General features: G+C 52.5%; 11 protein-coding genes across 11 annotated transcripts; 7 read left to right on the top strand and 4 right to left on the bottom strand.

The window, feature by feature from the left end:
* Positions 1 to 802: 802 nt before the first annotated feature.
* Z517_04854 (uncharacterized protein) lies at positions 803 to 2,103 on the top strand (the record flags this gene model as incomplete). Its single annotated transcript, XM_013430182.1, has 2 exons — positions 803 to 1,429; positions 1,483 to 2,103. The coding sequence occupies 2 exons, from the start codon at positions 803 to 805 to the stop codon at positions 2,101 to 2,103; spliced, it is 1,248 nt and encodes a 415-aa protein (XP_013285636.1).
* Positions 2,104 to 2,341: 238 nt separating this feature from the next.
* Z517_04853 (uncharacterized protein) lies at positions 2,342 to 5,286 on the top strand (the record flags this gene model as incomplete). Its single annotated transcript, XM_013430181.1, has 2 exons — positions 2,342 to 2,941; positions 2,995 to 5,286. 2 exons carry the CDS (start codon positions 2,342 to 2,344, stop codon positions 5,284 to 5,286), a joined length of 2,892 nt encoding a protein of 963 aa, XP_013285635.1.
* An 886-nt stretch (positions 5,287 to 6,172) lies between these two features.
* Z517_04852 (uncharacterized protein) lies at positions 6,173 to 8,812 on the top strand (the record flags this gene model as incomplete). The annotated part of the gene is made up of 1 exon (XM_013430180.1): positions 6,173 to 8,812. One exon carries the CDS (start codon positions 6,173 to 6,175, stop codon positions 8,810 to 8,812), a length of 2,640 nt encoding a protein of 879 aa, XP_013285634.1.
* Positions 8,813 to 9,650: 838 nt separating this feature from the next.
* Z517_04851 (uncharacterized protein) lies at positions 9,651 to 10,599 on the bottom strand (the record flags this gene model as incomplete). The annotated part of the gene is made up of 2 exons (XM_013430179.1): positions 9,651 to 9,934; positions 10,464 to 10,599. The coding sequence occupies 2 exons, from the start codon at positions 10,597 to 10,599 to the stop codon at positions 9,651 to 9,653; spliced, it is 420 nt and encodes a 139-aa protein (XP_013285633.1).
* A 1,162-nt stretch (positions 10,600 to 11,761) lies between these two features.
* Z517_04850 (uncharacterized protein) lies at positions 11,762 to 12,790 on the bottom strand (the record flags this gene model as incomplete). The annotated part of the gene is made up of 2 exons (XM_013430178.1): positions 11,762 to 12,644; positions 12,711 to 12,790. 2 exons carry the CDS (start codon positions 12,788 to 12,790, stop codon positions 11,762 to 11,764), a joined length of 963 nt encoding a protein of 320 aa, XP_013285632.1.
* A 556-nt stretch (positions 12,791 to 13,346) lies between these two features.
* Positions 13,347 to 14,523, top strand: Z517_04849 (uncharacterized protein; the record flags this gene model as incomplete). Its single annotated transcript, XM_013430177.1, has 3 exons — positions 13,347 to 13,417; positions 13,466 to 14,325; positions 14,381 to 14,523. The coding sequence occupies 3 exons, from the start codon at positions 13,347 to 13,349 to the stop codon at positions 14,521 to 14,523; spliced, it is 1,074 nt and encodes a 357-aa protein (XP_013285631.1).
* Positions 14,524 to 16,238: 1,715 nt separating this feature from the next.
* Z517_04848 (uncharacterized protein) lies at positions 16,239 to 17,873 on the top strand (the record flags this gene model as incomplete). The annotated part of the gene is made up of 1 exon (XM_013430176.1): positions 16,239 to 17,873. One exon carries the CDS (start codon positions 16,239 to 16,241, stop codon positions 17,871 to 17,873), a length of 1,635 nt encoding a protein of 544 aa, XP_013285630.1.
* Positions 17,874 to 18,887: 1,014 nt separating this feature from the next.
* Positions 18,888 to 20,027, bottom strand: Z517_04847 (uncharacterized protein; the record flags this gene model as incomplete). The annotated part of the gene is made up of 1 exon (XM_013430175.1): positions 18,888 to 20,027. The coding sequence occupies one exon, from the start codon at positions 20,025 to 20,027 to the stop codon at positions 18,888 to 18,890; it is 1,140 nt and encodes a 379-aa protein (XP_013285629.1).
* Positions 20,028 to 20,429: 402 nt separating this feature from the next.
* On the top strand, positions 20,430 to 21,568 carry Z517_04846 (uncharacterized protein; the record flags this gene model as incomplete). The annotated part of the gene is made up of 2 exons (XM_013430174.1): positions 20,430 to 20,467; positions 20,539 to 21,568. The coding sequence occupies 2 exons, from the start codon at positions 20,430 to 20,432 to the stop codon at positions 21,566 to 21,568; spliced, it is 1,068 nt and encodes a 355-aa protein (XP_013285628.1).
* Positions 21,569 to 21,678: 110 nt separating this feature from the next.
* On the bottom strand, positions 21,679 to 22,806 carry Z517_04845 (uncharacterized protein; the record flags this gene model as incomplete). The annotated part of the gene is made up of 3 exons (XM_013430173.1): positions 21,679 to 22,327; positions 22,419 to 22,676; positions 22,748 to 22,806. The coding sequence occupies 3 exons, from the start codon at positions 22,804 to 22,806 to the stop codon at positions 21,679 to 21,681; spliced, it is 966 nt and encodes a 321-aa protein (XP_013285627.1).
* A 2,082-nt stretch (positions 22,807 to 24,888) lies between these two features.
* On the top strand, positions 24,889 to 27,091 carry Z517_04844 (uncharacterized protein; the record flags this gene model as incomplete). The annotated part of the gene is made up of 3 exons (XM_013430172.1): positions 24,889 to 24,947; positions 25,002 to 26,337; positions 26,417 to 27,091. The coding sequence occupies 3 exons, from the start codon at positions 24,889 to 24,891 to the stop codon at positions 27,089 to 27,091; spliced, it is 2,070 nt and encodes a 689-aa protein (XP_013285626.1).
* Between the last annotated feature and the right edge of the window lie 99 nt (positions 27,092 to 27,190).

The following is a 27,190-nucleotide window of genomic DNA, read 5'->3' as shown; positions in this document are numbered from 1 at the left end:
TGTGCCTGGGCAGGCATGGGCTTCGGTGGGGGGTCAAGGTGATATAGAGCGAGTGGTCTTTGAGTCCGCAGGCCTTCTGTGTTTGTTCATTTTGGGAAGAAGTCATAGAGAGTACCGAGTACATACACACATAGATTCACACCTGCAGAGGAACTTCACCTACAGACCAAGTATTTCCCAGGCACCGACCAACCCGGCAGCCTCTCATCTGAGACATCGCCGTCAGCGTCACGCCCTTCAAAAGAGTCGACGTTACAGAGGAAATACATTCCGCCCAGATTGACGACACGAAGCTGATTCTTTGCGTGCTCGTCTGGGGTGGGCCATTCGCAATCCTGCCGAGCCAATCAACATGCGTTGTTCCTCGCATGGAGGATCCGCCCCCGACCCCAATCAACTCTCTTCTTTGATATTCATATTATCGCAACACGATAATCAGGACAGGAACCCTTCGGAAAGATCTATTGTACAGAGTCAGGGTAGACCAGATTCAAGAATTTAGACGAAGCCCACCAGGACTGGGCGAAAAGGTGAGCCTCGTTCGTGACAACGAGCAATTGGGTGACACCTCTATGTTCATGATATGTGGAATGGGCCCGCAGTAGACAGGGAAGCATGGAGAGCACCTCGGCGTGTTTGCCACGCGATGAGGCAATTCTAGCTCGAAAATAGCAATCCCCGGTCAGTATAGAAATGGAGAACGACTATATCAGACTCGAAACTTGCCTGATCTACAACCCGGCTTCCACTCTGGTTACCAGTTTTGTTCCTGACTACGCACTGGTGACTTGGACTCTGCAAAATGGCGCCTCACGCTGAGGAACCTACCTTGTTGGGCCATCAGTCATACTCAGCCGGTCCACTGAAGACGAAGGCCCCGAATACAGCGCCTTCGTTAGACAACGAATCTACACCCAGTACTGCCAAGTTCGAAACCAAGCTGTCAGAGATATACGAACCAGGTCATGTGCAACCAGATGGCCATGAATTTTATCCCTATGACTCCCTTCGTCCACGCTTCCCTGATATCCATTGGGACGCGCTGAAGGATATCCCTTATGAAGACAAAGGCCTCCGTGGAGATCCGCGGTTTCGGAATCTTCTTGACGCTGCCGAAGATGTGTTTGACTACATCCCAAAGATAGGCACGGAGATCACTGGCATCAAGCTGACCCAGCTCACCGACGCGCAAAAGTGTGATCTGGCCCGGCTTGTCGCAACGCGTGGGGTCGTCTTCTTCCGTAACCAGGAAGATTTCGACATCGAGGCGCAGAGGGAGCTGGGAAAGTTCTTCGGCACGCTCCACCGACATGCTACGACTTCGGTGCCCGAGAAAGAAGGGCTCGAAGATGTCCATGTCATCTACACGACAGAGCAATCGTTGGACCAACGTGCTCTCTTTACGCCGACGTATCTGTGGCACTCGGATGTAAGACGGACCCCAACTCATTGTCAAGTGATATATACTGACATAGATCCAAGGTGAGCTATGAAGTCCAGCCTCCGTCATATACCTCTCTCAAAGTATTGAGCGGTCCACCACGAGGTGGTGGAGGCGACACTCTCTGGTGCTCGCAGTATGCCATCTACGATGTTCTGTCAGCACCCATGCAGAAATATCTCGAAAGCCTGACGGCGCTCCACTCGGCAGAGGAGCAGGCCCAAGGATCTCGTGCAGCTGGGAGACCCGTCCGGCGCGAACCTGTGACCACCGAACACCCCCTGATCCGTGTCAACCCGGTCACTGGGTGGAAGTGCCTATTTTTCAATCCAGGTTTCGTCAAAAAGATCGTTGGTGTCCCCAGGGCCGAGAGCGACGCCATCATTCGATACCTCAACGAACTCATCACCACGACCCAGGAGGCGCACGTGCGTCTTCAATGGGGAAAGCACGATGTTGCCATCTGGGACAACCGGTGCACGATTCACAGCGCTACGTTTGGCTTCCAACCGCATCGACGACATGGCGTGCGGGTAACCGTGACTGGGGAGAAGCCATACTTTGATCCTGTCGGGAAGTCCCAGGAGGAAGAGTACAACAAGAAATGGGGCCTGCCACAACCCAATAAGGATGGGTCAGGAAGATCAAACTACAACGACTAACCAAGTGCTAAAGGGTGTACAAGCACAGAAAGATGTCAGCAGGAATGTCTGTATGTGTGTTTGGAAAAGTTTTCAATGACTACATACGTAGGTATAGCGAACAACCACTACTGAGTCCCAAGGCTCAGGCTTGGCAACATGAGATGGACGTTCACGTCCTGATCTTCCTCGTCCCTGCACCTTTCCGCCTTCGATTCGAAGTGATTGAGTCCAAGTTGACTGGATTGCGTGTTTCAAAATGACTGCACCATCTGTCCACGAATATGCCCGTTTCCATGGCCTTGCTATTGACCATACCGCAGACGATCTCCTGGAAAACATCTCCCACCTACCGCTGCGAGAAGCTGACGAAGACCAACAGCTGCCAGACCCGGATTTCGCGGTATTCGCTGACGAATTCAGAGAGGCAAAGTTGCAGCTCACCCGCCACGAAGGCGCCGTACTGGCCGAGAGTATCCGAGACAATCACTCTATCGTGAATTGGAGCAACTTCCTGCCAGAACGTCACCGTGTGCAAAACCTGAAATTTGAGGAGCCGTTGCTTACCGGGGACAACAAATATGATGTTTGGCGTTTCAAGCGCGAAGCATCGCGTCATGTTGATACCGAACACTTATTCGAGACTTGCTCCCTGATCAGTTCTGCATCAGGAGAGGACTACGAAGATGAGTGGAATGAGATCCAGTCCGGTCGTGCGTTGAGGGAGGTTGAACAAGAGCTGGAAGATGAAAGATGGCATACCACAAAAGAGGCACTGGCGCAATTGTCCGTGTCGCTAAAGGACACATTGGACGAGGACTCAAAAGCCACCATATTCCACAGCCTTGTCCCTGCCGTGGTGAAGACTTGATCCCCAGGCCCTCTTCTTCAAGCCCAACTGACAGAATCTAGAAACCACGACCGAGATCTCTGACACCCTTGTTGATGCCAGAGTCGCCAGTGCCACAAAACCCGTCCTCTCCCGACCTGGACTTTCCGCTACGGTCTGAAGAATGCATTGACTGGGACAGTCTTCTGCTGCAACTCGAAAGGGAGATGAAGGACAAGGACCAAATACCGTCCGAAGAGATCGACGGCACGCGTCCATCAATAGCCAAAGAGATCCTAATGGAGGTTCAGGACGCGACTCATTTGGAGTCTGTAGAGGATTTGCATGTGGAAGCAGTCTGTGCATCATTCGAGAAGGATCACCAAGCAAGGAAGAACCTCGCAAATCTGCATCTTGATGTGCCAATAATCTCATCGTCCTCTCAATCAGAGCGTTCAAGCAACACATCAGTCACATTGCCGTCTCCTGTTGAGCGTGTACGGGCCTCTGGAGCGCTGGGACCCCCAACCACGGCACGAAGTAATCCCGATATCGAGATTCAGCTTGACTCAGTTGACACGGAAGTTCCGGTCAATAAACGTGAGCTTTCTCCTGAGGAGGTAATATTATCTACCACGATAAGGTCTGAAGAAGATGAGCTTGGGGCAATAGAGGACGACCTAGATGAAGAACTGCTCAAGTTCGCCGAGAAAGCGGAGAAAGAGATAGATGCCCGCTTGAGAGGTGACAAAATCACCATTCCGGAGGAGTGCTTGAAACTACCAGTGCCTCTATTGGAACCCTTTTCGGTGGCGTCGCCTTGTAGCGGTCAGGGAACCGAGCTTCTCATGCACAAACTTGAAGATATGTGCTTGCTCCCCCCAAATACGAGACCTTCGGAGCATGACGAGAAACTCAACTGGTCTCCCTTTCCAACCCGATTCACCAAGCTGGAAGTTGTCGACAGTTTAGGAGACGACAGCAACATTTGCAGACTTGTGTGCCCTCCACAAGGAGTCGTCAGGAGTGAGCAACTGCTTTGGAAACCGCCTGGGCTCCGCGTCCTCGACAAGAACGACGACAGCGACAGTGAAATAGAAGAGGACCTTGACTTACACGCAGACATGTCCAAACTGGTCGAGCCCGTTGTTCCCTTGAAGAGACTCAATCAGGAACCGGATTCGCGCCGAGAGTCGCCAACCAAGAAGTCTCATATGTTGCAGTCTAATGAAGTTCAAAATATGGTACCACACAAGACCAGCCGTGCTTCGGGCGGCTTCTCGGCGTCTCATGCGCTGGAGGCATTTCTTGATCTACGAGGAGCAAAATTCAAGAGAGTTGCACCACCAAAACACCCTGCGACGGATGAACTCGCAGACGATCCCATCCAGGCGACCCAGTCTGAAGGGGGAAACCATGTTATCTTGGAAGGCGGTCCGTCTTCACAGCCATCAGAAGCACTGGCCGAGTCAAGCCCCTCTATCATTCAGGTACCGTCAACACCAGCCGAAGCTACACACACCAGGGGAAACGACGACCCTAACCCACTTCTGGAGTTAAAGTGGTCTAGGGCAATTGTGGTCGAGACAGCGACTCTCCAGAAATGTCCTTCGCTTTTCAGTTTTCTTGAAACAAAAGGGGCCAATCAGCTTAGCATGATATGCCGAGAAATGAGCAGATCCAGCTGCAGTACACCTCCTTCTGTATCTCCTGACATCATTTTGAATCCGAGGGCGGCTCTCATATTCACAAATACACAGGCCTTGAACCAGAAAAGTCTGCCTGGACAGGGGGTCCAAGCAGGCCAAGGCATGGTCCAGAGCAGGATCCTGGGACTCACGCACGACTACACTCAACTGTTCATCCTGATCACAATGACAGGCCCCGAGAATAGTTTGTTGAAGTCACAAATCGATACAATGACCACTTTTACAGGGTTTTGTGCCAATATTTCCAGTCACCATGGTCTCAATGTGATCCCTCTTTGGGTCTGGCCAAGGAAAGGATCTCATTCAATTGAGAACACGCTGAGTAAGTTGACCTGGAATCTGGTTTGCTGCCATGGCTTTCCAGACACCGACTCGTCTCAGTCTTTGCGTCCGGAGGCAGCCACCACCAACATCATCAAAGAAGAGACTCTGTGGGAACGATTCCTGAGAATGGCCGGGCTGAATCCTATGGCAGCCCAAGTTGTCCTTGGAGGATTGAGGAAAGCAGGCCTACCTCAGACCACGTGGGACCAGAATTGGGGGTTGAGAAGGTTCGTCCAAATGCATCCGAATGAGCGCATGGTCATGTTTGCCGATGCCTTGGGACGGAAGACAGTTGAGAGGGTCAATGCCGTGATTGAAAAAAAAAATTGGGGCTCGGGATGAGAAGCACAACTTTGGCCGACGCACAATGCTGACAACGCAGGCTGAGCTCTGCCGCAGTTAGTGTGGGAGCTTCCTGGCCATACCTTGGGGTTTTGTCGCGTGTTCAGCTTTTGGGCGTGCAGTGCAGAGGATCAATCCTGGAAGCAACCCACAGAGTGATGTATGTGATGTACCGAGTAGACAATCTCTGATCTGAGGAATTGTTGATATATGGATGGATCCACAGCCGCAAGGCTGAATGACGTACTTGGTAATAGATTTGGAGAGGCGGCGAGGCGGCAACCCAAACACAGACCGCAGCATTCAACCAAAAAGACACAACTGTATCTCGTACACAGCCACTTATATCCTCGTGTAACCCTGAGTCGTTACTCGCTGAGCCTCAGTCATGCACTGATCTAATAGAGTCCACCATCTCTCCCTCTGAGTAACTACAGATCCTTAGTGTGCCCGCTCTCAGCACCTGGGGAAATAATCCCCACTGGTCGACCGTGAACAACACATCGTGGCTCCTCCACTCCGCGGCTTGACGAGGTCCCGAAACGCCTTCTCCCTCCTCCGTTACCTCTTCCCAAACACCCACCGGCGCGCTCGTGAAAGATACTTGGGGTTCCGTCACGAATATATCCCCCAGCTCCGCCTGCAAGCTCAGTCGAGCATCTACCGGGCCATTGTGCGCAGGCAGCAGAAGAAAAGAGAGAGGAGAGAAGCCAGCCGAGATATTGTCTTTCTGTTACGGCGCAGGGCTGGAAACAGCCGTATCGCCTCATTCCTGCGGCGGCGCTTGGGAAAGAGCCGTATTCTGAGGGCTATATATGGACCATCGCACCATGCTGGTGGTCGACACAGTTGGCGGGGAACGAGATCAACCTCAGCAACCGATCAGATGACAAGTTATGGCGGGTATCGGGCGCCGGGCGCAAGGAGGGAGAAGGTCAAGGGATATCTGAGGGCGGCCAATGAGCTGAGACAGACGTACCAGGCGCAGATCCAGCAGAGGCTGCAGGATAGCGTCAACGAGGCGGGGACGTCGAGAGATTGGCCGGATGTGGAGGTTGTGCGAAGTGAGAATGAGGAGATGCTTCTATTTCCCAGCTATGCGAGGCCACACACGAAGCGGAACAGCCGGCACGATGACACCGCGAGATATCCTCCTGGGACACACGAGTCTCTGGAAACGCCGCATAGCAGCGGAGACGCGGACTATTGGAAACGGGAGTGGGAAAAATACGAAGACACAAACGCCATCGTCGACGTTGATGTTCGGGGATGGATCTACTCCCCTCAACAAGGGCCGTTGAATAGGAAGAATCGGCTTCTTGTGGCGGTCGCGAGGAGACTCAGCGGCATCTACGCTCCCACACCCAGCCCCGCGACTTCGCGCCCGTCAAGCCAAGCTCCCACCAATCGTATACCACAGGATGACAATTCATCCATCTATGAGGATGAAGTTGCCGCAAGAGAAGCCGAGAATATCACCCGTCGCGGTCAGAGAGAAGCGGATGCGGCGGTTAAAGGAACTTACAGTTTGACTCCGTCGGGCGGCGGAACCCCTCGCGGTAGTCGATCGAACTCGCCAACACGATCAATGACAACAGCGACAGATTTCGAGGACGAAGATCCGGCTCAGCGGTCGACGGTGAAGCGTCAGTCGTGGAATGAACCGGCAAATATGAGCAGAGACGAGTTGTCGGCGGCGAATGAATCGCTTTTGACACGGCTCAAGCCTTTCATGTCAATGCCAACTGCACATGTGCCGGTTACCGTCTTCTTCTTCAACCAGTCAAAGTCGACTTCGAAGTCGGTGACTACAGATGAGTCAGGTCACTTCAACTTGCGAGCTGCCTTGGACTTTGTGCCTGATCAAGTCCGAGTCCTGGCTTCGGATAAGCTGTCTGCGGTGGAGGATGTCATCGTGACCGAGAGCAAGGGTGTGAGCCTGGTCAGCGACATTGACGATACGATCAAGCATTCAGGGATCAGCAGCGGTGCGCGAGAGATTTTCAAAAACGCCTTTATTCGAGAACTGGGCGACTTGACCATCAAAGGCGTCAAGGAATGGTACTCAAAACTGGCTCTCATGGGTGTTCAGTTCCACTACGTCTCGAATTCTCCCTGGCAGATGTATCCATTGCTGCGCAGTTATTTCTCCCTAGCAGGACTGCCGCCGGGCTCGTTCCACCTCAAGCAGTATTCTGGAATGTTGCAGGGGATATTCGAACCTGCTGCGGAACGGAAGCGCGGTTCCCTCGACCGAATCATGAATGACTTCCCTGAGCGCAAATTTATCCTTGTCGGGGACAGTGGAGAGGCAGATCTGGAAGTCTACACTGATGTCGTCCTGGAACACCCAGGACGGGTGTTGGGGGTGTTCATCAGAGATGTGACGACACCAGTCAAGAAGGGTTTCTTTGATCAAGCAATATCGAACACACCACCGGATTCCATGGTTTCACGAGATGGCGGACGACTCACACGATCGCCTGGAGACGCGACACCCGATGCTCCCGAGAACAGGCCCGCTTTGCCTGAGAGACCAAGATCGATGGTGGATCCCAAGGTCGCAGAGGGAGATCTCATTGACTTCACAGACGATTCGGATGCGACAAAGGGCTCTCTGAAGCCTTCTAGTCACTTGGGCGACATGCGCCAGCTTGACACAAACGGCAAATCCCATGCTCCCAATAAACCCAACAAGCCCTCGAGTTTACGGAATTTCTCTACCTCACAATTAATGCCACCCACCAACCATGAGAGATCACTGGCGTCATCAGACACCGAGACTCAGGAGGCCGTAAAGAAGAAGTCGCCTCCGCCACCACCACCTAAACCGCGGCGAAGTGGACGGACCGCGGACGCCAATGCTGGTCACTCCAATAGCGAGCCGGTGCCACAGCCTCCTTCAAGAGCGCCGTTCTCCTCGCCTCGTCAGAATCAAAGCCAGCCTCAATTCCCCTCCGACCTCACAAGACAAACCAGCTCGACGTCCATCCCACCATCCTTTACACCCACAGTCTCCCGCACGTCCACCACTGCTAGTAACTCTTCGCGAGCTGACGACGGCTATGTGGCGGTAGCACGACGTCAAATATCCTCGGCATATAATGCTCTCCCAGCGATTCGCTCATCCTCGCCTACCCGTAGCGCCACTACATCATCCGATCAAGCCGGCGTGACGAACGACAGTCGCCAGAATCCGCCCCTGCCTGCACGAAGGGCAATATCATCTTACCCAGCCGCCGCCGCACGATGGGCCACGGGCTATGGCTACCCCGGTTCTGATCCTCTCGCAACAGCCAGCGATGGGAGTTACATCCCTCCGCCTCCGGGCGCTAATGCGCCATACGACAAGAAACTGGAGATCTGGCGCAGGCGATGGGCAAGGGCCGAGGAGATCATGCATGCGCGAGGCGTGGTGTTGAAGAAGTGGAGGATCGGTACGGATGTGATGGACGAGTGCGTTGCCTTGGTGAGCCGCGAGCTGGACCGGCAGGAAAGTCACGACCGAGAAAGGCACCACAGGTAGAAGTGATTTTATGTGGGCAGGTGATGACAGCACATGTCTCTTACGAACGCAAACACGAAAAAAGGGATTTTGGGGAGGAACGGTATAGCTTCGGGCTTCTTTTTTTCTTGGACGCACATACACATATATATATAAACAAAAGCCCGGCGTTCTCTATCTACCGGTGATATCAGCGTTGTCTTTTTTCTTTTCTCTTTTCTCTTTTGGCGGAGGGGTTTTTTATTTTGTATCTCCCCATACATACATCCAGCCAGCCAGCCATTGCAATACATTGATATATCGGGAACCATTTGCTTAGTCTTCTCTGCTCAACCCTCTCTTCTCGGGCGATGGTCTTCTCCATCGGAATCGTAGATGTGAAATAATAACAGCGGCGGCAGCAATAGTCATAGCTAGGACTAGTTCCGGGTGAGATACGAAGTCTGAAGTATGCAGTATGCAAGTATGTAGTATGAAGGACACTATCGTGCTTGTTTACTACAGAATGGTACTATGGTGCTACAGAAAGGATCAATTATTGAGTTGACTGGACGACTTTTACGGATAGAGTCCGAGACGGGAATGTCTCTCTATGTGCCTTACTTATGAAGTGATCTGATTTGAATTTTTTTGTCATATTATCGAATATGCCAAAACTGTACAAATGTTTTGATATTGGCACATGTCATGTACCGAATACTTGAATCTGTCCTCGTTTACTTCGGTGCTTGTTACACGGAACACGTAAAATTCGTGCCACATGTCGTAGAGTCCTAGGGTTTCCTTCCAAGAAGGCCTCTCCTCTCTCCCTCTCTCTCTATCCCTCCATCTGTGTGTGTGTGTGTGACACTCACATACATCACTTCTTCCCCACGGCATCGCCCGTCCCACCGCTCTTACTCCCGCCCTTCGCGGCGTCCTTCTTCGCCAAGATCGCCGCCTCCTCGTCCTGCAGCTCCTTGTCGATCCGCGCGCCGCGGCTGGGCTCGTTGCCGTGCATCTTCGCGGGCGCGGTCGGGTCGACCTCTCCGGCGCGCGTCTCGGCGCTCTTGAACTTGCCGGAGCCGGACGTGTCGTCCGAGGTGGATTGGGTGTTTTGCGGGCCCGACGCGGCCAGGCGGTTCGCTATCGAGCGGCTGTCTTCTGTTTGTCGCGGCCAAAAAAAAGGGATGTTGGTTAGTAAATGTCGTTCTGTGGATTTAGGGTACTTATGCGGGAGGAAGATAAGAGAGGGTCAATCAATCATGCATGGGGAGAGAGGTCGTAAGTCGTGGTGGTGGTGGTGGTGGTCGGTTGGTCGTGACTTGGGTCGAGGGAGTAAGAAACGAGAGCAGATGACGGCCAGCGCTCTGAAGAGGGAGGCGACAGGTTTCGCTGAGATTGGTATACAGAGAAGAGCAGGTCAATCGTCTCCTGCTCTAACCCGGACCAGTCACCCATAAAATCTCCCCCAGGTTCCCTCAGTCTGGGACAGCCGTCCTTCCTCTCACTCATTGCAATGCCCATCTCACCCGTCCCGACACCCCAGCCTTTGCTGTTACTGTTCGAACACTGGGTCCCATACCACCACCGACGAACCCTCCCCGACATGCAGACACCCCGGATAGAGCACCACAAAGGTCGAAACCAGCGAGCGCGTGGAAGAGGAAGAAATAACGAAAAATATACGTACTCGAATCATTTCCCAGATGAGAATTCTTCTGTCCCTCTTTATATGCTTGACTGCCGCCCTTTTGCGAGCCCGGCGGCACTCGCTGGTCACCGGCCTCATAGACCTGGCCGGGACCGACGTTGGAGGTGCCAGACATTTTTTGGTAGAAGTATTCTTTGGATTTGGAGGAGAAAAGGTATGGCGCTCTGGAGGAGGAGATATAACTGAAACAGCAATTATATCGATCTAGATCAAGGCTCTCAATTGAAGTTGCAGGAGACTTGTCGAGGTATAATACGCAGGCTCCGTCACACAGTCAAAGTACTTATTTCTTTCTTTGATAGTACAGAGAATTTTACAAACATACTTGAAATGATTGTTGTCATTTTGTGGTCGTTCGTTGCGTAGATGGCAATTCCCATCCCAAGCATGACATCACAATCTCTTCCTCTCCTGAACACTGGAGCCGCAATGAAGTCATCGATATCTCCACCTTGAGCACTTTTCAGGGGACGTCAACGCATGAATGGAGCGGATCATGACGCCGCGACCTCAGAAGGAAAAAAAGAATGGAAATGGCCCCTAGAATATGTAGTTGATGATCTTTGAGCCAGTGGGCAATATGGCAACTCAGCACGTGCTTCGTGGCGACTCCTATTGGCTTAGCCTCGCTGGGTAGGAGGATCTACACTTGTACAGGTAGACCTCTACCCATGAATGAGGACAGTAGGGAATAAATCTGTTGGAATGACCGGAGGCTAGGCATCCGAAATTGTCCTCTCTTGCGTCTTCTATGGTGCCCGCTCATCTCGTGGCGGGGACAGGCCATGTCTCGTCCGATCGCCGAACTTCGGCCTCGCGCGAATTCATACCACGCATGCCTCATAGCAGTTGCTCCCGGAAGCCAGCCGTCAGCTTGGCTTCCCCTTCACCCTGCGGCCAACGTGCCACCTCCCGCCGGTGAAGGAGGCCGGAGCTGGCTCTGTCGAGGCTCGAGACCAGATTCTGAAACATGCAAGTCACCGCTGGAAAGGGCGCTGAAGCCACGGCTCGCTGCAGCCCAGATGAAACATGACTCCGTTTTGTAGTGAAAGTCACTGTCCGGTGAATGAAGCGCATCGAGTGGCGGGCACGCGACCTGGTGCTGTAGACCATAATTCAGCACGCGGGATGCGAATGCATGAGCAACCACTCGTGGAAAGGAATCGTGGTGTGCTGAGGCCGACTCATCTGACTGTGCCGCCGATGTACTTAGAGCCCTTTCCATCTCGTCGGACTCCATCTTAGGGTCAGTGTTGTGATGCTGCAAAGGCTTTCGATCATCTCCCAATTGTCAACTGTGCAACCTCGTCCCTCGCAGCTCCAACTTTATCAGCCACATCGTAAAGGCTTCTCTGCACCTCACCAAAAACGTAGCGCAGTAGCTGCATCTGGTGGTCTTTCTCGCTGACCGTCCCACCGTCCCGATCGCCGTAGTTGAGTCGGTCATTCAACTCTCTCTCCTTGCCGGCGACTTTCCCTTCCAGGCCTTGGACGAAATCCTCAATCTCGGTCAGAAGTTGTCGATTGCCTTGGATCATGTCTTCCATCTCATCGGTCCTCGTATTGAATAAGTCAATCAAGCTCTTTGGGCCTTGTATCTCCTCCGCATCTTCACCCGGGAGTTGAATCTTATCTCCTTGAGCATGCCCCGCCCGGACACTCCCTCTCAACGTCTGAGGATTGTTCCACCACCCGCTGAGACCTGATCCACTGTAGACACCGCTCCCGTTTAAGTTCTCATTTTGCGTATGCGCAACCTGTTGGTATTGCCGGGGCATTTTTAACCGGTCGATGGCCCTGAAAACACATTTGGCTTCCAGCTCATTCTTTTTCACACCACCATCCCGTGCTGCCACAATCGCCTCCGCGTCGTTCCCAAGCCCAGCTTCGACCTCATCCAGCTTTTGACTCACAAAATCCACACTGTTGGGCAGCATTTCTCCCGCAGCGACCACGGTTGGAAGGAGATCTGCTACCTCGGAGGCGAGTTTGATCTGGTTGAGAATGAGGGTGTCAACCGCCTCGATTTCTTTTTGTAGGTCAGGCGTAAGCTGGTCGAACTTTGTGGTGGAACGCAAGTGAGCAATATCTATCTGCGGTTGGGAGGAAGGCGCTGCTGCGGATGCATTTGCTGGTTGTTGAGCGGTTGTGGACTGGCCTCTGTACAGAACAACTTTAGGACTTGCAAACAACATGAAGGCATTGCATTGCATTGGTAGTACTTACAAACCCAGGGGAGCCGGCGCGGCAGTACTGGCTCCCAAGGTCAGGACAGGCTTTGATGCTGAAGCGCCGAAGAGCGACATGATATCTGTTAGACTGTTGAGCGTGTCAACAGTGACTTGACTTCGAGGATGAGATTTGCTTTGGCCAAAATTCTTCGAAAGGTGAAAGACGCGATGCGCGATGGAGAAGTGCGGGTTGGGTAGTCTACACTACCGTAGGCCCGTAAGTACAAATATCCTATACGGTGGCGCATTAATGCCCTCTCTGGTCAACGCTCTTCTTTTCTGCCTTCAAATTTGTTCTATACAATAGCCTCCGATCACCATTTCAAGGGCCTGATGGCTCTGTCATACGAATGTAAATCTTCACATGGGCTCAAATTCTTGCTATCCTCCAGACTTGCTGTCATAGACAGGGTGTGCCGCCATGAATGACTTCACCTAATCTACCCGCAAAGGCAGCAGGAGAGTATTGGACATCGGATATGTTTCGTCCAAAATGTGTGGCAACTACTTTGCAAACTCCCTCTGACTATACGACGGGAGCCTCTCAACTTGCAGTGTCTGGGAATTACTTCAAAAGCGTCCAATGGTTAGTGCAGAATTGCAGTGTGTCCAAGGTTTCTATCCCTGACGAATGAATAGGAGTGCAGATGGGACCTGTCTGATTGCCAACCGTTCGGACAATGGTATTGACACTTTTGTCATGTGAGTAGATGCCACCATGATACTGACTACTTACTAACCAGCATGTAGTCCAGTAGACCTCCTCGAAGAAGCCACTGAGCCACGAATACTGTCACCATATTGCACCATACAGTCGGCAGAGTCCGTCAAGGCTGTGGTCGGCTACCCATTCTTCAACCTTCAGGACCCCTCCACTACACTGATCCTATCATCCATGAAAGATCATCCAATTCGGCTGAACTCTGCTCTAACTGGCCATCTGGGTGCATCTTATCCTCTTGTCAATCCCATGACTGAGGAGTTCATCAGTCCCCATGCCCTGATCTTCAGCAGTCAAGGTGATCGTATCATTGCCGGTTCAGAATCCCTCATCTCAATATTTGACGTATCTCGACCGGGGCAGGATCCAGTTTCTTCGAGATCCACCGGCCCCAAATGGAGGAAGGCGGTCGAATACAGTGGTGCTGTCAATATGCGAGGGATTGTGTCCGCGCTCGGCGTTGAGCCCACCAGTGGTCTTCTAGCAGCCGGCACTTACAGTCGCTATGTGGGGCTGTACGATTCCTTAGGCCAGGGCGACTGCGTTGGGGTCTTCTCTGTCAAAGGAACAGGTGCTGATTTGCAGATTGGTGGAGGAGGAATCACGCAGGTCCTCTGGAGTCCCTGCGGGAGATATCTTTACATTGCGGAGCGGAAAAGCAATGGCGTCATGCTCTATGATATCCGCAAAACCGGCCAGCTGTTGGCATGGCTGGAAGACCGAGCGGCGATGACCAATCAACGCCTGGCCATTGATCTTGTCAGCACTGGTGATCAAGGAGGCAACGAAATCTGGGCTGGTGGGCTTGACGGGTTTTTTAGAATGTGGAAAGACCCTCAAGAAAATGAAGGTCCTGTTGCACCTACTTTCGAGTTCAAAGGTCACGATGGTAAGCAGATCAGTTTTCCCGCTTCTTCAGACTCAGATGCTGACATCTGCCAAAGACGCTGTCTCGAGTGCAGTCGTTCATCATGGTGGTGGTGTGCTTGCCACTTCATCCGGTCAACGATATCTCGCAATCGAAGATGAAGAAGAGCGAGCGGAAAAGGTGATGCCAGGGTACAATCTGAAGATCTGGGAATTGTGAGATGTTTGTCATTGCCAACTATGGTCACGGATTGGTCTTGATATATTGACATTGCACCCGATCTGCCCATTTCTGTAACTTCTGAGCCATCCCAGTCGTAAGCGCCTATGTTGCAGCCTTCACAGGTAAACATAATCGAATGTACCATGAAAACGATGCTGGGGAGGATTGTATCGAGAGAGAGGCCTTGGGAAGTCATTTGACGCCATACTGTTCATGGACTAGCGTGGAAATGGTGATTGGCTTGACTCTGACTTCGTTGTTCTGTTCTCCTTTTCTTCGCTCCCTCATTGCATTCCACAAGACACAATGTATGCTTTTCTGTTCAGCATGAGGGCCTGCATCACATACGTTGCGGTTCTCTTGAACTTTGCAAGACTCACGACCTGGTATATTGCGATTCGCCTGTTCCAACCATCTTTTTTGTTTCGCGTCGTTCCTCGTCACCAGAAGTGCCCTGTGCTGCATCCGACCTCCCTCTTTGCTGTCGCGGACAGGCTCTCTGTTAGATGCATCACATCAAGCTGTTCAGTGATCTGATATCATAGCGTTCCTTTCCAGGTACTCGTTAGCAGACATGTTGATAAAGCTGTCCCGAACTGCGCGACCATCTGAGACGATGCTGTCGTTCTTGTCTTTAATTTTTCATCTTTCGTGAAGCAGGCATTTCATCACGCGCCCCATCAACGGTCGTACTTGGCGACTCTGTTGTCCGCTTGATTCGCTCTTCGTTAATCTTTATGAAACCTTTCACAGCTGCGCCTTGTCATTTTCTTTGTCTTTCGCCCCCTTGTGTTGTCCACCGTCAAGACAAAGACTTCTTTTCACACAACCCCAGCAACCAAGTTCCGAGCTCTTCGCAGAGATACCCTCAAGGCCTCGAGGTCCTATACAGGATCTCGAGGCCAGGCCTGTCATCTCCGTCATTGAGAACCCCGAGACTCTCCAACCCGCAAGTTTCATTTCCAATCAAAGACACCACTTCTTCAGATTTAAGAAGCAGCCCAGATGGTAAGCCAGCTTCAATTGTTTTTATTTCTCACTCAATCGGTCCAATTCGAGCGTCAGAAGCTGGCTGTCGATATGGTCAGACCGCCCTGCCCTCACGGTGAGATTGAGGCGACTCGATCAACTCTTTTCTGAAACGATCAAGAGGGTTTGGAGTGTTCACGTTTCAACTTCAATATTCCAAAGGAAGCAGCTCATCATCTCAGGTCAAAGTGACAGGAAAGAGTCGGGGTTATCACATGTCGCTGAAACTGGGCGAGCCGTGCCGACAATATGCCAGAGACCTGACGCGGCACCGTGTGCCATCGCTCTGTCACGATGCTGCTGCGTTTGAATTTCAAACATGGCAGAACTTCGGGTGGCATCAGCGACATATTCACTTCACTTCTCAAGCGACAAAATTCTTTGTCAGTGAGTGACAATACCCGAGTGACAAGGCATGCGCAGTGACCACAACAGCTTCCACATGTCAGGGCAGTGAGTGACGCAGTCGACGAGTTACTGCCGCACCGTCACCTGAGGCATTATTCTGGCCTGCCTTCCCATTGTATATAAAAATACGTGCCTTGGCACAGTGATGTGTGGGTTTTAAATATCTGATTCCTACTCGTCTTCAATCTTGCTTTTGTAACTAACCATCTTCAAGGCTTTTACTAGCGACACAATCACCCTTCTTTACCTGATAACCCAACTCGACTCCATCAGCCATGAGCTCTCCCCAGGAACAGGGTCACCACGATCCTAAGACTTGTCCCGAGATTCAAGAAAGACTCAACAGCGAAACTGCTGTTCAAAACATTCTTCAAGTGGCCCAGCAGATTGCCCCTCCACACCGAGGGGTCTCTGAATTTTTGAACCTCGACCTTGCCGATTTGGCAAAGTCTGCGGACCTGATGGTCGTTGAGGATGCAGATGGCCTGGATACGATCTTCGAGACCGCACTGCAAGCACGCATCTTTCGCCAGGCTCTACTTCCCAACAAGCGAGGTAGAGACACAACCATACCCAGCACCCAAGAACAGCTTCGTGCCCATGTCAAAGTTCTCTTCAAGGCATTCAAGTGTGTTCCTGAAGATTGCAGTTGCCAAGATGCCATCAAGAGACCTTTCCGAAATCAGATTCATGATAATTACCTTGTCGAATGTGTTTGCTGGGAGATTCTAGAGGCATGTATCGAGCGCTCAAGGAAAGATGCAAACCTTGTCGACGCATGGGAGCCGGGCAAGTTCAAGTACAAGCGAACCAGTGATTGGACCTTTGAAGAACGATTTGACAGCATTGTGGAGACCATGGCAACTTCCAAGACCATCTGCAAACACCTCTTCGATGTCAAGTACATGTTGAAAGTCGTCGACGACCCAAGGACCAATGCTGAGCGTGTCGAGGCGAATAGAAAGCTCAACGGCCTCAAGGCTCGAGTCATGAAGAGAGGCAAGGAAGCAGAGGCCGAGGACAAGAGACAGGTCAAACGTGTCAAGACTGAAGAGAGCGACGATGAGGAAGCAGAGGACGACTTCTCGCCTCCGCCTGTCAAGCAGGGTTCTCGACACAGTCGACAAACCTCTGCTGCTGCTCCTGCTAGGACGACCCAGCAGCCAATGACCACACCAACACGTCTGCCACTCCCTGTCTTCCATCCAGCATCTGCACCTGCAAACATGTCTATGACACCACCAGCCATGTTTCGACCTCACAACTCACAGAGTCTTCAACCAAGCCCGCTTCCACATCCCCACGACATCTTTGACAACGGTCCATATCGCCGTGCCATTCCTTCAGGGATGTTTGGCAATGTCCTCCGTCCACAATACTCGCAGGCCTATGGCCAGACAATGCAGACACCGTCACCAGTGCCACGGAGCGTCATGCAACAGTACCCACCGATGTTCGCACAAGGCTATGCGACAACTTCCGACGTTCGGTTTCGGCCACTTCACACCACACCCAGCTCTCGACCCACATCCAGTGCTTCAACTAACCATACCGAGTCAGTGACTCCCAGCGACCAAGCCTCAGCGCATGGCTGGCTAAGTCAGCCCGTGCAGGACAGCTTCGGGATCAACTCTGATTACAGCTCTGGGGCATCGACCATCTCTCTCGATCCTTTTGCTTTCTCGGCCGGTGACAATCCACAATGGACACACAGCTACGACTCCGGGCTGGGCGGCTTGACTGACGCTGCCACCACCTTTGGCGAGGACAGCGGGATCATGACAGAGAGACCTCAAGGACACGCCAACATGGCGGACATTCTTGCGCGGGAAGAGGCAGAGCACACGAATGGACGCGGTGGATCGACCGAGTCAGAGCACGAAGAGGACGGAGACTACGGCGGCGATTGACCCCGTCATCCCATCAACCTCTTTTCTTCAACCAACCGTGGCCCATGTGACTCAATATCAGTCTAGCCACAATAACCCGACGACACATCTCCCGCCTCTTTTCTCTCTCTTTTCTCCACTTCGACAATACTCCTCTCCACCCGAGCTTCCAATTGTACGGTACAGAACATGCCATGTCATGTTAGCGGTGGTATGGAAGGGATAGGATCACAGCACACACACACACACACACACACACACACACACACACACACACACACACACACACACACACACACACACACATATCACAGCCTCGCTGATAATAAACCAGCAACAAACACCCAACATTGACTCAGAGAGGGTCTTTCATTGTTGCGCCGACCAAGAATTCTTTGTTTCTCTTGCTCTCTCCCTTTGTGGGAATCTGTACAACAAAGAGTCATAGACAAAAGGGACACCAGGACCTGGAGGGATGGGAATGGGGAAACGACAATGGGGGAGGGGGGAATGGACAGTGGCTACAGAACCCACATTGTGTGCGTGTGTATTTTGCATCATTGGTCTTGTCCTTCCTTTTTTCTCTTATTTGAAGACAGAGTTCAACCTAGGAACGACAAAGGCTTGGTTGGGTATCAGTGCAGAGGAAAACGGACGTACGTACATACAGACACACATGTAATAATTATGGCACTGAGCGAGCGATAACTCGAGTGGGACCTGGAAAATTGGATTCGGATCCGAATATAAACTGCAGAAAGTGTCATTTTCTATTCATCATTCGACGATCTCGTGTCTGTGTGTTGTTGCGTGTGTTTGAGATCTGTGATTGAGATCGAGTAGGGGTGCGTTAATAGTGGTAGTACTACCGTAGTACTATTACCACCGTAGTATCCAGAAAAAAATGATTCGCTTTCATCAGATTATCTTCGTAAGTAACTACACCTGTTCAATGCAACAAAGTGCGTACAGCATCAGTATAAATCTTCATTAATGTCTGCGTCCATCTGCCCTTTTTCAATGCGTCGATCGTCTTCAAGCCTTCTTCCCCCCTCCCCCTCCGCCGTCAAAGCTCAGGCTATACCCGCCGCCCTCGCCCTGAACGACCTTGAAATTGTCCGTGCTCAGCCCAAACGGCTTGAGGATGCCGTTGCCCAGATCCTTGAGTTTGCCCATCATCTCGCTGACTTCTTTCTGCTTGGCCTCCTCGACCCGGGGCGGGAGGAGCACCAGCGCGTCACGGACGGTCTTTTTGTCCGACGCAGGCAGGATCTCCCAGTACTGCGGCGTGGAGGAGAGGGTCTTGTAGTCTTCCAACGCGGCGCTCAGGTTGGACCAGGTCGAGCCTGGTGTGGAGGAGGTTTTTGAAGGTGGTGTGGGTTGGTCTGACAGGGCAGACGTTTTTGAGGACGGCGACATGGACAGGTTTGACCTCGCGCGAGCGCGGCGCAGCAGAAGCTTGACCCGGATCCGCGTGATGTCTGCTTTTCTCGAGTCTGAGAGCTGGAGATTTTTCAGTGCGGCAGATTCGTCCTCCTCGTCCGAGGGAAGTTCGACGACAGTGTCGTCTCGTTCCCCGGCCTTCCCCTGGTTTGTAGACCGCGATGGCGGCGCTCCTTCGTCTTCCGACTCAGTGTCTGAGTTTAACCGCCCGGCCCGACTCTTGCTGTTGGTGTGTCTGTCCGACGACGATCCCTTCACGCCAGTGCTCTTTTTTGTGCCTTTCTTTGTCTTCTCTTTTCTCTTGGTCGGCAGTTCTCGTTCCAGCCCGTCCAAACCCCTTTCGCAAGTCTCGACCGCGTCCTTCCATTGTTCAAGCTTCAAGTGGCAGGCCGCGATGTTGCTTTGTAGCACGGCCATCTCGTAGTCCAGATACCGCGGCAGTTCCGCTAGCGCGCGGTCGTAGGTCTGGATTGCGGACTCGTAATCTTGACGCGAGAAGAACGTATTTGCCTGTGTTTTCAGGTCGTTGGAGAGCGACACCATGCGAGATTCCTCCGCCGGGGAGAAGCGGTCTTGCTGTACTGAGTGGGCGGAATGGAACGAGGTGGTAGACGAGGTCGAGGAGCGGCGGGACCATGATGGCGGATTGGGATGCGCTTCTGTCGGAGAAGAAGATGGCGGTGGTTTTACTCGCTCAGGACGAGTCTTTGGTCCTTCTGCTTTGAAGGACATATCTGATTTCCGCCACTGTATGAAATTACCTCGAACTGTGCGAAGGGATGATCTCTCTATCGTAAAGTACCAGACCATGAAAGGGAAAAAAAAAGACAAGGCTGAAAGTGGTGCTCGACGAGGCTGTCCACGCACCCCACAGATGACGTTGCATCCTCGTGTTCGGGAGCTGAAACCCCACCAAATCCAACCTTGATCGAGATAGACGGGCAAAATCCAAGATCCGTAGGAGGAACGGGGTACATGCAAGGGGGTAGTATCGACATTCGACACTGCAGGTACAAAAGCTTGCGAGGTCCCTCGATGCAACTCTCGCCCTTCCCCTCCAGCCCCTGCCATTGAATTACAGATTGTGTCTGATTCGCGGTTGTCTTCCCCTCCACAACATCAGAGTCCTTCAACATGGCGCCGGAGAATAAAACTTCAATGCAACCCCAAGAGTACGTACCTCGCAGCCCTCGCATACCGCCTGCGTGCGGTTTCCTGTATGAAAATGCTAACCGCTGACTAGCTTCCAACCCGTCCGTGCCTGCATATTCGACATGGACGGCCTCCTCATCGACTCCGAAGACGCCTACACCGTCGTCACCAACACGATCCTGCGGGAAAACGGCCGTCCCGACCTGCCGTGGAACATCAAAGCACAGCTCCAAGGTCGACCCGCGCCCGCCGCCGGGAAGATCTTCCACGAGTGGGCCCAGCTCCCCATCTCGAGGGAGGAGTTCATGCGGAGGCAGACAGAGTTACAAGCCGAGGCGTTTGTGAATTGCAGGCCGCTCGCGGGTGTGGAGAAGTTGCTGAGGAAGCTGCAAAGAGCGCACGCAAAGAGCGACGGGGCGTCCGTCTCCCCGGACCCGGCGAACAAGAAGAAGGTTCACATCGCATTAGCCACAAGCTCACATGCGAAGAACTTTGAACTCAAAACGAGTGGGATGAAAGACCTGTTTAGTCTCTTCCCTCCCCGACATGTCATCCTGGGCGACGACCCGCGGATACCAAAGGGGAGAGGAAAGCCCCTGCCAGACATTTATCTGTTAGCATTGCAGACCATCAACGAGACCCTAGCCATAGAAGGTGAAGGAGAACGACCAATCACGCCAGACGAGTGCCTTGTCTTTGAGGACAGTGTACCGGGGGTAGAGGCCGGCAGGAGGGCAGGGATGCGAGTCGTATGGGTCCCACACCCGGGACTACTCGACGTGTACAGTGGGAGAGAAGAGGAAGTCCTTGCGGGACAAACCGGTGAGCATAAAGAGGACGATCTAGACCACACCGAGGGCGTTCCCCTCATGGGCAGTCCTGGGTATCCAGGGGAACTTATGGACGGATGGGCAGAGACGCTGTCCTCGCTGGAGGAGTTTGATTTCTCGAAATACGGCATTGAAGTTGGCGATGAGAGAGACGCCTCAGAACACAGTCAGCACACTGCCGACGGCGGCATGACGGACAAGGAATTGGAAGAAATGACGGCGTTGGCAGACGGTAAACGCCACGCTCCGGAAGAACCATCGCCTCCGCAGATTCCCAGGACGAGTTTATGATGGCACTCGGGTGTTAGAATGCAGACGAAGCGTAAAAGATAAAGAGCAAGGATCGAGCATATCAAGCGTGTAAAAGGCAGGAAAGGTATATATTGATCGCATTCCAAGATTCAACCTGACCTAAGCAATGGCGTCTCTTCCGATGCTTCCTGTCCTGCTGTTTCTTCAGGCTCGACACTAGAATTGTACTGCATCCGCCTCTTTAGCTCCTCCTTCTCCCTCCTCCTCCGGACAATCTCGAAATAGCTGCCCATGACCAGCAACGTGCCCTGCAAACACCCAGTCACGAGGTAGACGCCCCAAGCCGACCATCCTTCCGGCCCCAGCCTTGCCGCAAGGCTAGCAGCCCAGACGAAGCTGCCGGGTGTCTGAATGCACATCATCGGTATACTCAGACTCCCCACTCTCTTGAGATTGAATGTGGTATATATCTGTGGAAAGTACTGGATGCTTGCGAGCACGGCGGACGATATACCAAGGAAGTTGGCCCATGATTGTGCATGGAGGGGCGCGGCGTAGATAAAATAGAACGACAGGATCGCTGTCACCGCGGCATGCAAAATGCAGATTGCCACAACGACGAGAGCCGTGCGGTATGATGGGGCAAGGGGTGCGGTTTTCTTCACCGGGGACAGTGGAGCAGCGTCTGGTGCGGCGGAGTAGGCGGGAGGGCTGGGCTCGAAGCTGCTTGCGATGTCCTCATCGAGAGGTGTGGGAGGGAGTTGGTTCCGCGGAAAGAATATCAGAAACAAAAGTAGGCTATTAGATTCTTCGTGTCAGTGTCTCGCTCCGACGCCGAGTATGGCTTGGACCACAAGTTTGGAGGGCAACGGCAGAGGTTGTTACTCACATGACTCCGAAACAGGACCACTGCACGCCCACCTGTGCGATCCCCAGCAATCCAGCCAGACAAGCAAATCCATCCACTTCACGGCAACAAGCGACGTCGGCTCGCGATCTCGGGAGGACAAGGATGTTCGCAAATGCGCAGGTGCCGCTGGTGGTGCCTAGCAGGACGAAGTACGGAGACAGTCCGAAGGAGGAGCGCAGGCGGATAATGCGAATATGTTGCGGGAGGTAGGATATCAGGATACCGATGAGGATGAACCTATGGAGAGCGGGATGTTAGAGTCGGGGGCGAGATCAGATGGGACTGGACGGGTCAGGGACAAGACGAACAGAGAGAGGGCGAAGTTGGTGTAGCTGACTCGTGCGATTTCCTCGCAGTGCGGCTCCATGGCGGAAAGCATGGACTTGACAGCCTGCGGCAGGAAGACTATTGTGGCGAAGTCATCTTGAGTCCTTTGGGGTGGTGAGGCGATGGAAAGTGGTGAACGGGATGGTCGACAAGAGCAGATGATGTTGATGTTCCGAACAAGGCTAGGCATCCATCATCCCGCGTTAGGAGAGCAATTGGTGCTGCCCTATTGTCAAGGAACGGGAACTGCTTCCACTCCAGGTGCGCCAGCAGCTGTGGGGGCAGCTAGCCTATCTAGTCATAATTGCCGGAACTCTCTTTTGGTGCCAAGGCGGACGCTATTAACAGCGAAGGCTGACCCAGGGCTTGCCTCAACAACACCTTTGTTAATATAATCTCGCTTTCGCAGAAGAGATGGGCCGTTCGATTGGAATTTAACTCAGAGGTCCGTGTCGCGATCGACAGGAAGCAATGCAGAGGCTGACACAATGACTGGCGGTTTGGCACGACCGCCAGGTATCTACACCGTCGTGGCCTCTCTCTCTCTCTTCTTTTCTTTCCCTCGGTTCGTCTTCTTGTACACAGGTAATACACAGCTTTGGAGCTTTCTCCTCGCCCGTGTGCTATCCTGTCAGAATTTGTGGGACTTGTTCCTGGAGACAAGTTTGACCAAAAGCTATCTTTTCTGCAACACGCCTCTCAGGTGAGTGGTACAAGATTGACCAATGCAACTATGACGGCTCCAATGCTGGCCTAGATGTGTTATGTTAGTTGGCTGTAGCAAGACCGTGAAAGCAACAGCATACCTTTATACCCCCAGCAGTGAGAGAGTTTGCAACTCCAGCGCCTGTAGTCGCAGAAGCCGAAGCTACAGCCGCGGTATTTACGGTAGTAGCTCCAGCACCTTTTGCGTCACAATCATAGGTCCTGGGGCTAGAGGCAGAAATCCGCGTGTTGTAGGTTCCAGTATAGTTCTCAGTAGGGACAGTCTGTTCGTAGGCGTCACAGCTAGACAGCCATCCTTTGTACAGGGGCCTATTCAGGACAGAAGAGAGGCTGCAGTAGCACATGGAATCATAGCTGTCTGGTGCTGTGGCGATTTCTCTGGTCGGGCAAACGGTCAATAGCACATCGAACAGGCTGTTGCAAGCTTGACCGTTGGGATCAGTGGTTGGGGTGTCAGAAGCGCTTTCGTAGGCGCTAATCTCGGACGAAAAGGAGCTCACGATGGAAGCAAAGTAGCTGGACAGGCCGTCAGAGTCCGTCGGGAGAGCGGTGGATAAAGTGGTAGGCGCTGGGGTTGTCTGTCCATCTATCCCCAAGAGTTAGCTTTTCGTAGTTGTGGTCAACGGAGCGATGGAGTAGAGTTGTCGCCTACGAGTGCCAATGCTGAAAGTAAGGAGAGAAAGAAGAATGGCGATGTTAAGATACATTGAGAGTATAGAGAGGCACCAGAGAAGGAATCCTGGCCACGAAATCAGTAAAAAGTGGACAGATAACTGTGAAATTGCATCTTCAAGACTTTGAAGATCAGAAAACCAGAGGAATGGGCGTCTCTATGACTGGGCCAGAGCCTCACAGACGACAAGTCCACGATCTGCTCGCTCTGGCTGCGGAAACTTGAGAAAATCCAATGGTAAATCTTGGATTGGGGCAAGGAATACCCAATAGAAGATGCACATGTGTTTTGGGACCTTTGTAGTTCGAGTTATTTCTTAGGCTGACTCTCGTCTAAGAAATACGAAGTTCACGTAAATATGGGCTCCCACTCAGGACTTCTCCTTTACCGACCAATCCCTCTTGCTGGAGCCCACACCTACAGTGACTTCTAGACCTTTTGGGGTTAACGGAGTTGGGCATCGTTCTTCAGGTGAAGCCAAAGGATGGCAGACCTTGACAGTAGTCTGTTTCTGCTCAACCCGACCATGAGGCTGAGTCGGCAATAATGGCCCAACAGCCTCGGGTTTTCAAAGCCTGATGTAGTGGTTGCTTTGACCAAGGCGGAATAATCCTTCAAAAGCAACTGCTCGTGTTGTTGTCGTTCAATCACTGAAACTGCTTCCTTGATTCCTGTCCTCCATGACATTGCACATGTATATATCGAGCCACTAATTGACAGAGAATGGCACCAGCCTCACTGCCGGAGAACAAAGCCTTGCTACCAAACAGCAACACCAAAAGGTACGGCATCAAGGTAGACAAATATCAACAATCATTTCGCTAATGATGATGGAGAGGGTCTGGCACAGCGAATGACCCGAAAGCTGCTCAAGGAGCAAGCGATCAGCGCAGAGACAAGCGAATCTTTATAAACCGCACTCTTATATGCATCGTTGTACCCCCTGCAATTCTAGCATACTTCATATGGACGTATCTGACGTGGCTACGACCCGGAAGCAACGTCGCACTTGGTACAAGCGGAGTCGTTCCCAATGCCCAATATGTTTGGTGGTCTTGGTTCGTCATTGGTACCTTTGGGCTGAACATCTCCAACTACTGCCTTGCAGGGCTGGAACCAGCCTTGTTGGATGCATACTTTGCGAGAGCTAATGCCAACAACGAGAAATTGATTTACCACCTCGACAAGTCATGGAGTACGATCGTTGCTTGGAAGATCGTCGTAAGGTGTCTCTGGGATGCACTTGCAAACTGCAAGTGGCTTCGAGGGACCCCAGCAAGCTCAGAAACCCCAGCAAAGAGCAAGAAGCCGATGCCAAGTAGGGTGTGGGTGATATTGTTCTGTCTCAGCGTCCTGTCCTGGACGTTTGTGTTGTCCGGTTTGGCCATGAGCGTGACGACGGAGTTTGTTCGAGGCCAAAGTGCAAATGCCCGAGTTCTCGGAGTCAATGAAACAACCATGAACACTCGGAACCCACCAACGGTATTGGATGCGGCGTATCAAGGTTGGCGGTACGGGACTCCGGCGCAGATCCCGAGTTGGGGATCCCTCTACACCGAGTCGGGAAGCACACTCCTGACCAATTCATCCACACCCAATACGCTCCCTGCGGATGCCAGCCAGGGAATTTTCCTGGCCCCGCAAGCTGCAATGCCTGTTGTGGGCTCGGCCTGGGGTCTGCTACTCAAGTATAGTTGCACCCCTGTCTACCACATGGACGAGTTCAGCATCTTAAACTATCGGATCAATTCGACCAGCCCACGCTATGTGACTAACTACACCGCCGTGCCTGCTGATTTCGAGTTTATGAATTTCGGCAATGACACGGCCGGGTTGTACTACGCCAATGCCCTGGGGAATGCTAATTTCTACTATGACCTGGACATACTGTTTGGACCGTGGGCCGCCAGCCCTTCGATCAACGTGTTGAGCCAATTACCGACGTACGGCGGTGATGGCACAAGTTTGAATGCACTCGGCTTTGCAGAAATTGGCCTCATCCGAGGCATCGAAGACCTCGAAGACCTCAGTCCCAGTGCAGGCGTCGGCTACAGCCTGTACCCATTTCCGGACCAGGATGGGAACCTTCAGCCGAGTTACAATGGATTGGAGGACGTGGACTTCTTGGAGATCCTTCTGTGGCAGGGTGCATATGACAACAAAATTTCCAAAGTGATAGAACATCCCATACGAGGACTTTGAAAAAGAACACCATTTTCAAGGAAAGGACTTGCTCGCTATCGGCATACAGTGCAAGTCCTCCTCGGTGGCCGGCCGTGCTGACATCAATGGGCTTACTGGCACATTCAGCGACTTTAGTCGTGCCGACTCGAAGGCTTCTTACTTGGTCGACGTCCCTCGACTCGGCATTGGAATGCCGGCCATGCTTCTCCCGGGCATCAGAAGCAATGCTTCATATGACATATACAATTTTTCCTCTCTCACAACACCACTGCCAGTGGAATACTACCCTGGGGGGCAAGAGTACAAACTGATGGGGACCGATATCGAGTGGTTAGAGCCATTGTTTACGGCAGCGGACACGCCTGTTGAATTGAACCTCACAGGTTTTGTCACGTACACGAGACTGATGCAGCGTGCCGATCTCCAGCGTGCGCTTGAGGAGGCATACAAGCACTATGCGCTGGCGCTCATGTTCTACGGCCAGGAAAACACGGTGGATGAATGGCCCAACCCCACGCTGAATCCAACGGTGAAGCGGCCCATTCTTGTCGACGGCGGAGGTGTTCCTCCACTGCTCGTTCTTGTACTTTTTTCTATCTGGGCGTCCGGCTGCCTGGTTCTGGGGCTTGCCTACGGTCTTCGGAAAAGGCACAGCGCCACTTTTGACACGCTTGCCTTTTATCATCAGTTTCGCGAGCTCCGAAAAGCTGACCGTGAGCACATCTTGGGGCTGTCGTCTTGATCCGTCAGTACCAGGGACTATGTATTGGGCAGGGAGTTCAACGCTGGAACTCCTCGACATCAGACACTAGCATATTGGAAGGGGGAATAGTACTACTAC

This window comes from Fonsecaea pedrosoi (assembly GCF_000835455.1).
Source record: "Fonsecaea pedrosoi CBS 271.37 unplaced genomic scaffold supercont1.3, whole genome shotgun sequence".
NCBI lineage: Eukaryota > Fungi > Ascomycota > Eurotiomycetes > Chaetothyriales > Herpotrichiellaceae > Fonsecaea > Fonsecaea pedrosoi.
Note: the sequence above shows the minus strand (reverse complement) of the source record. Positions and strands in the feature narration are given on the sequence as shown.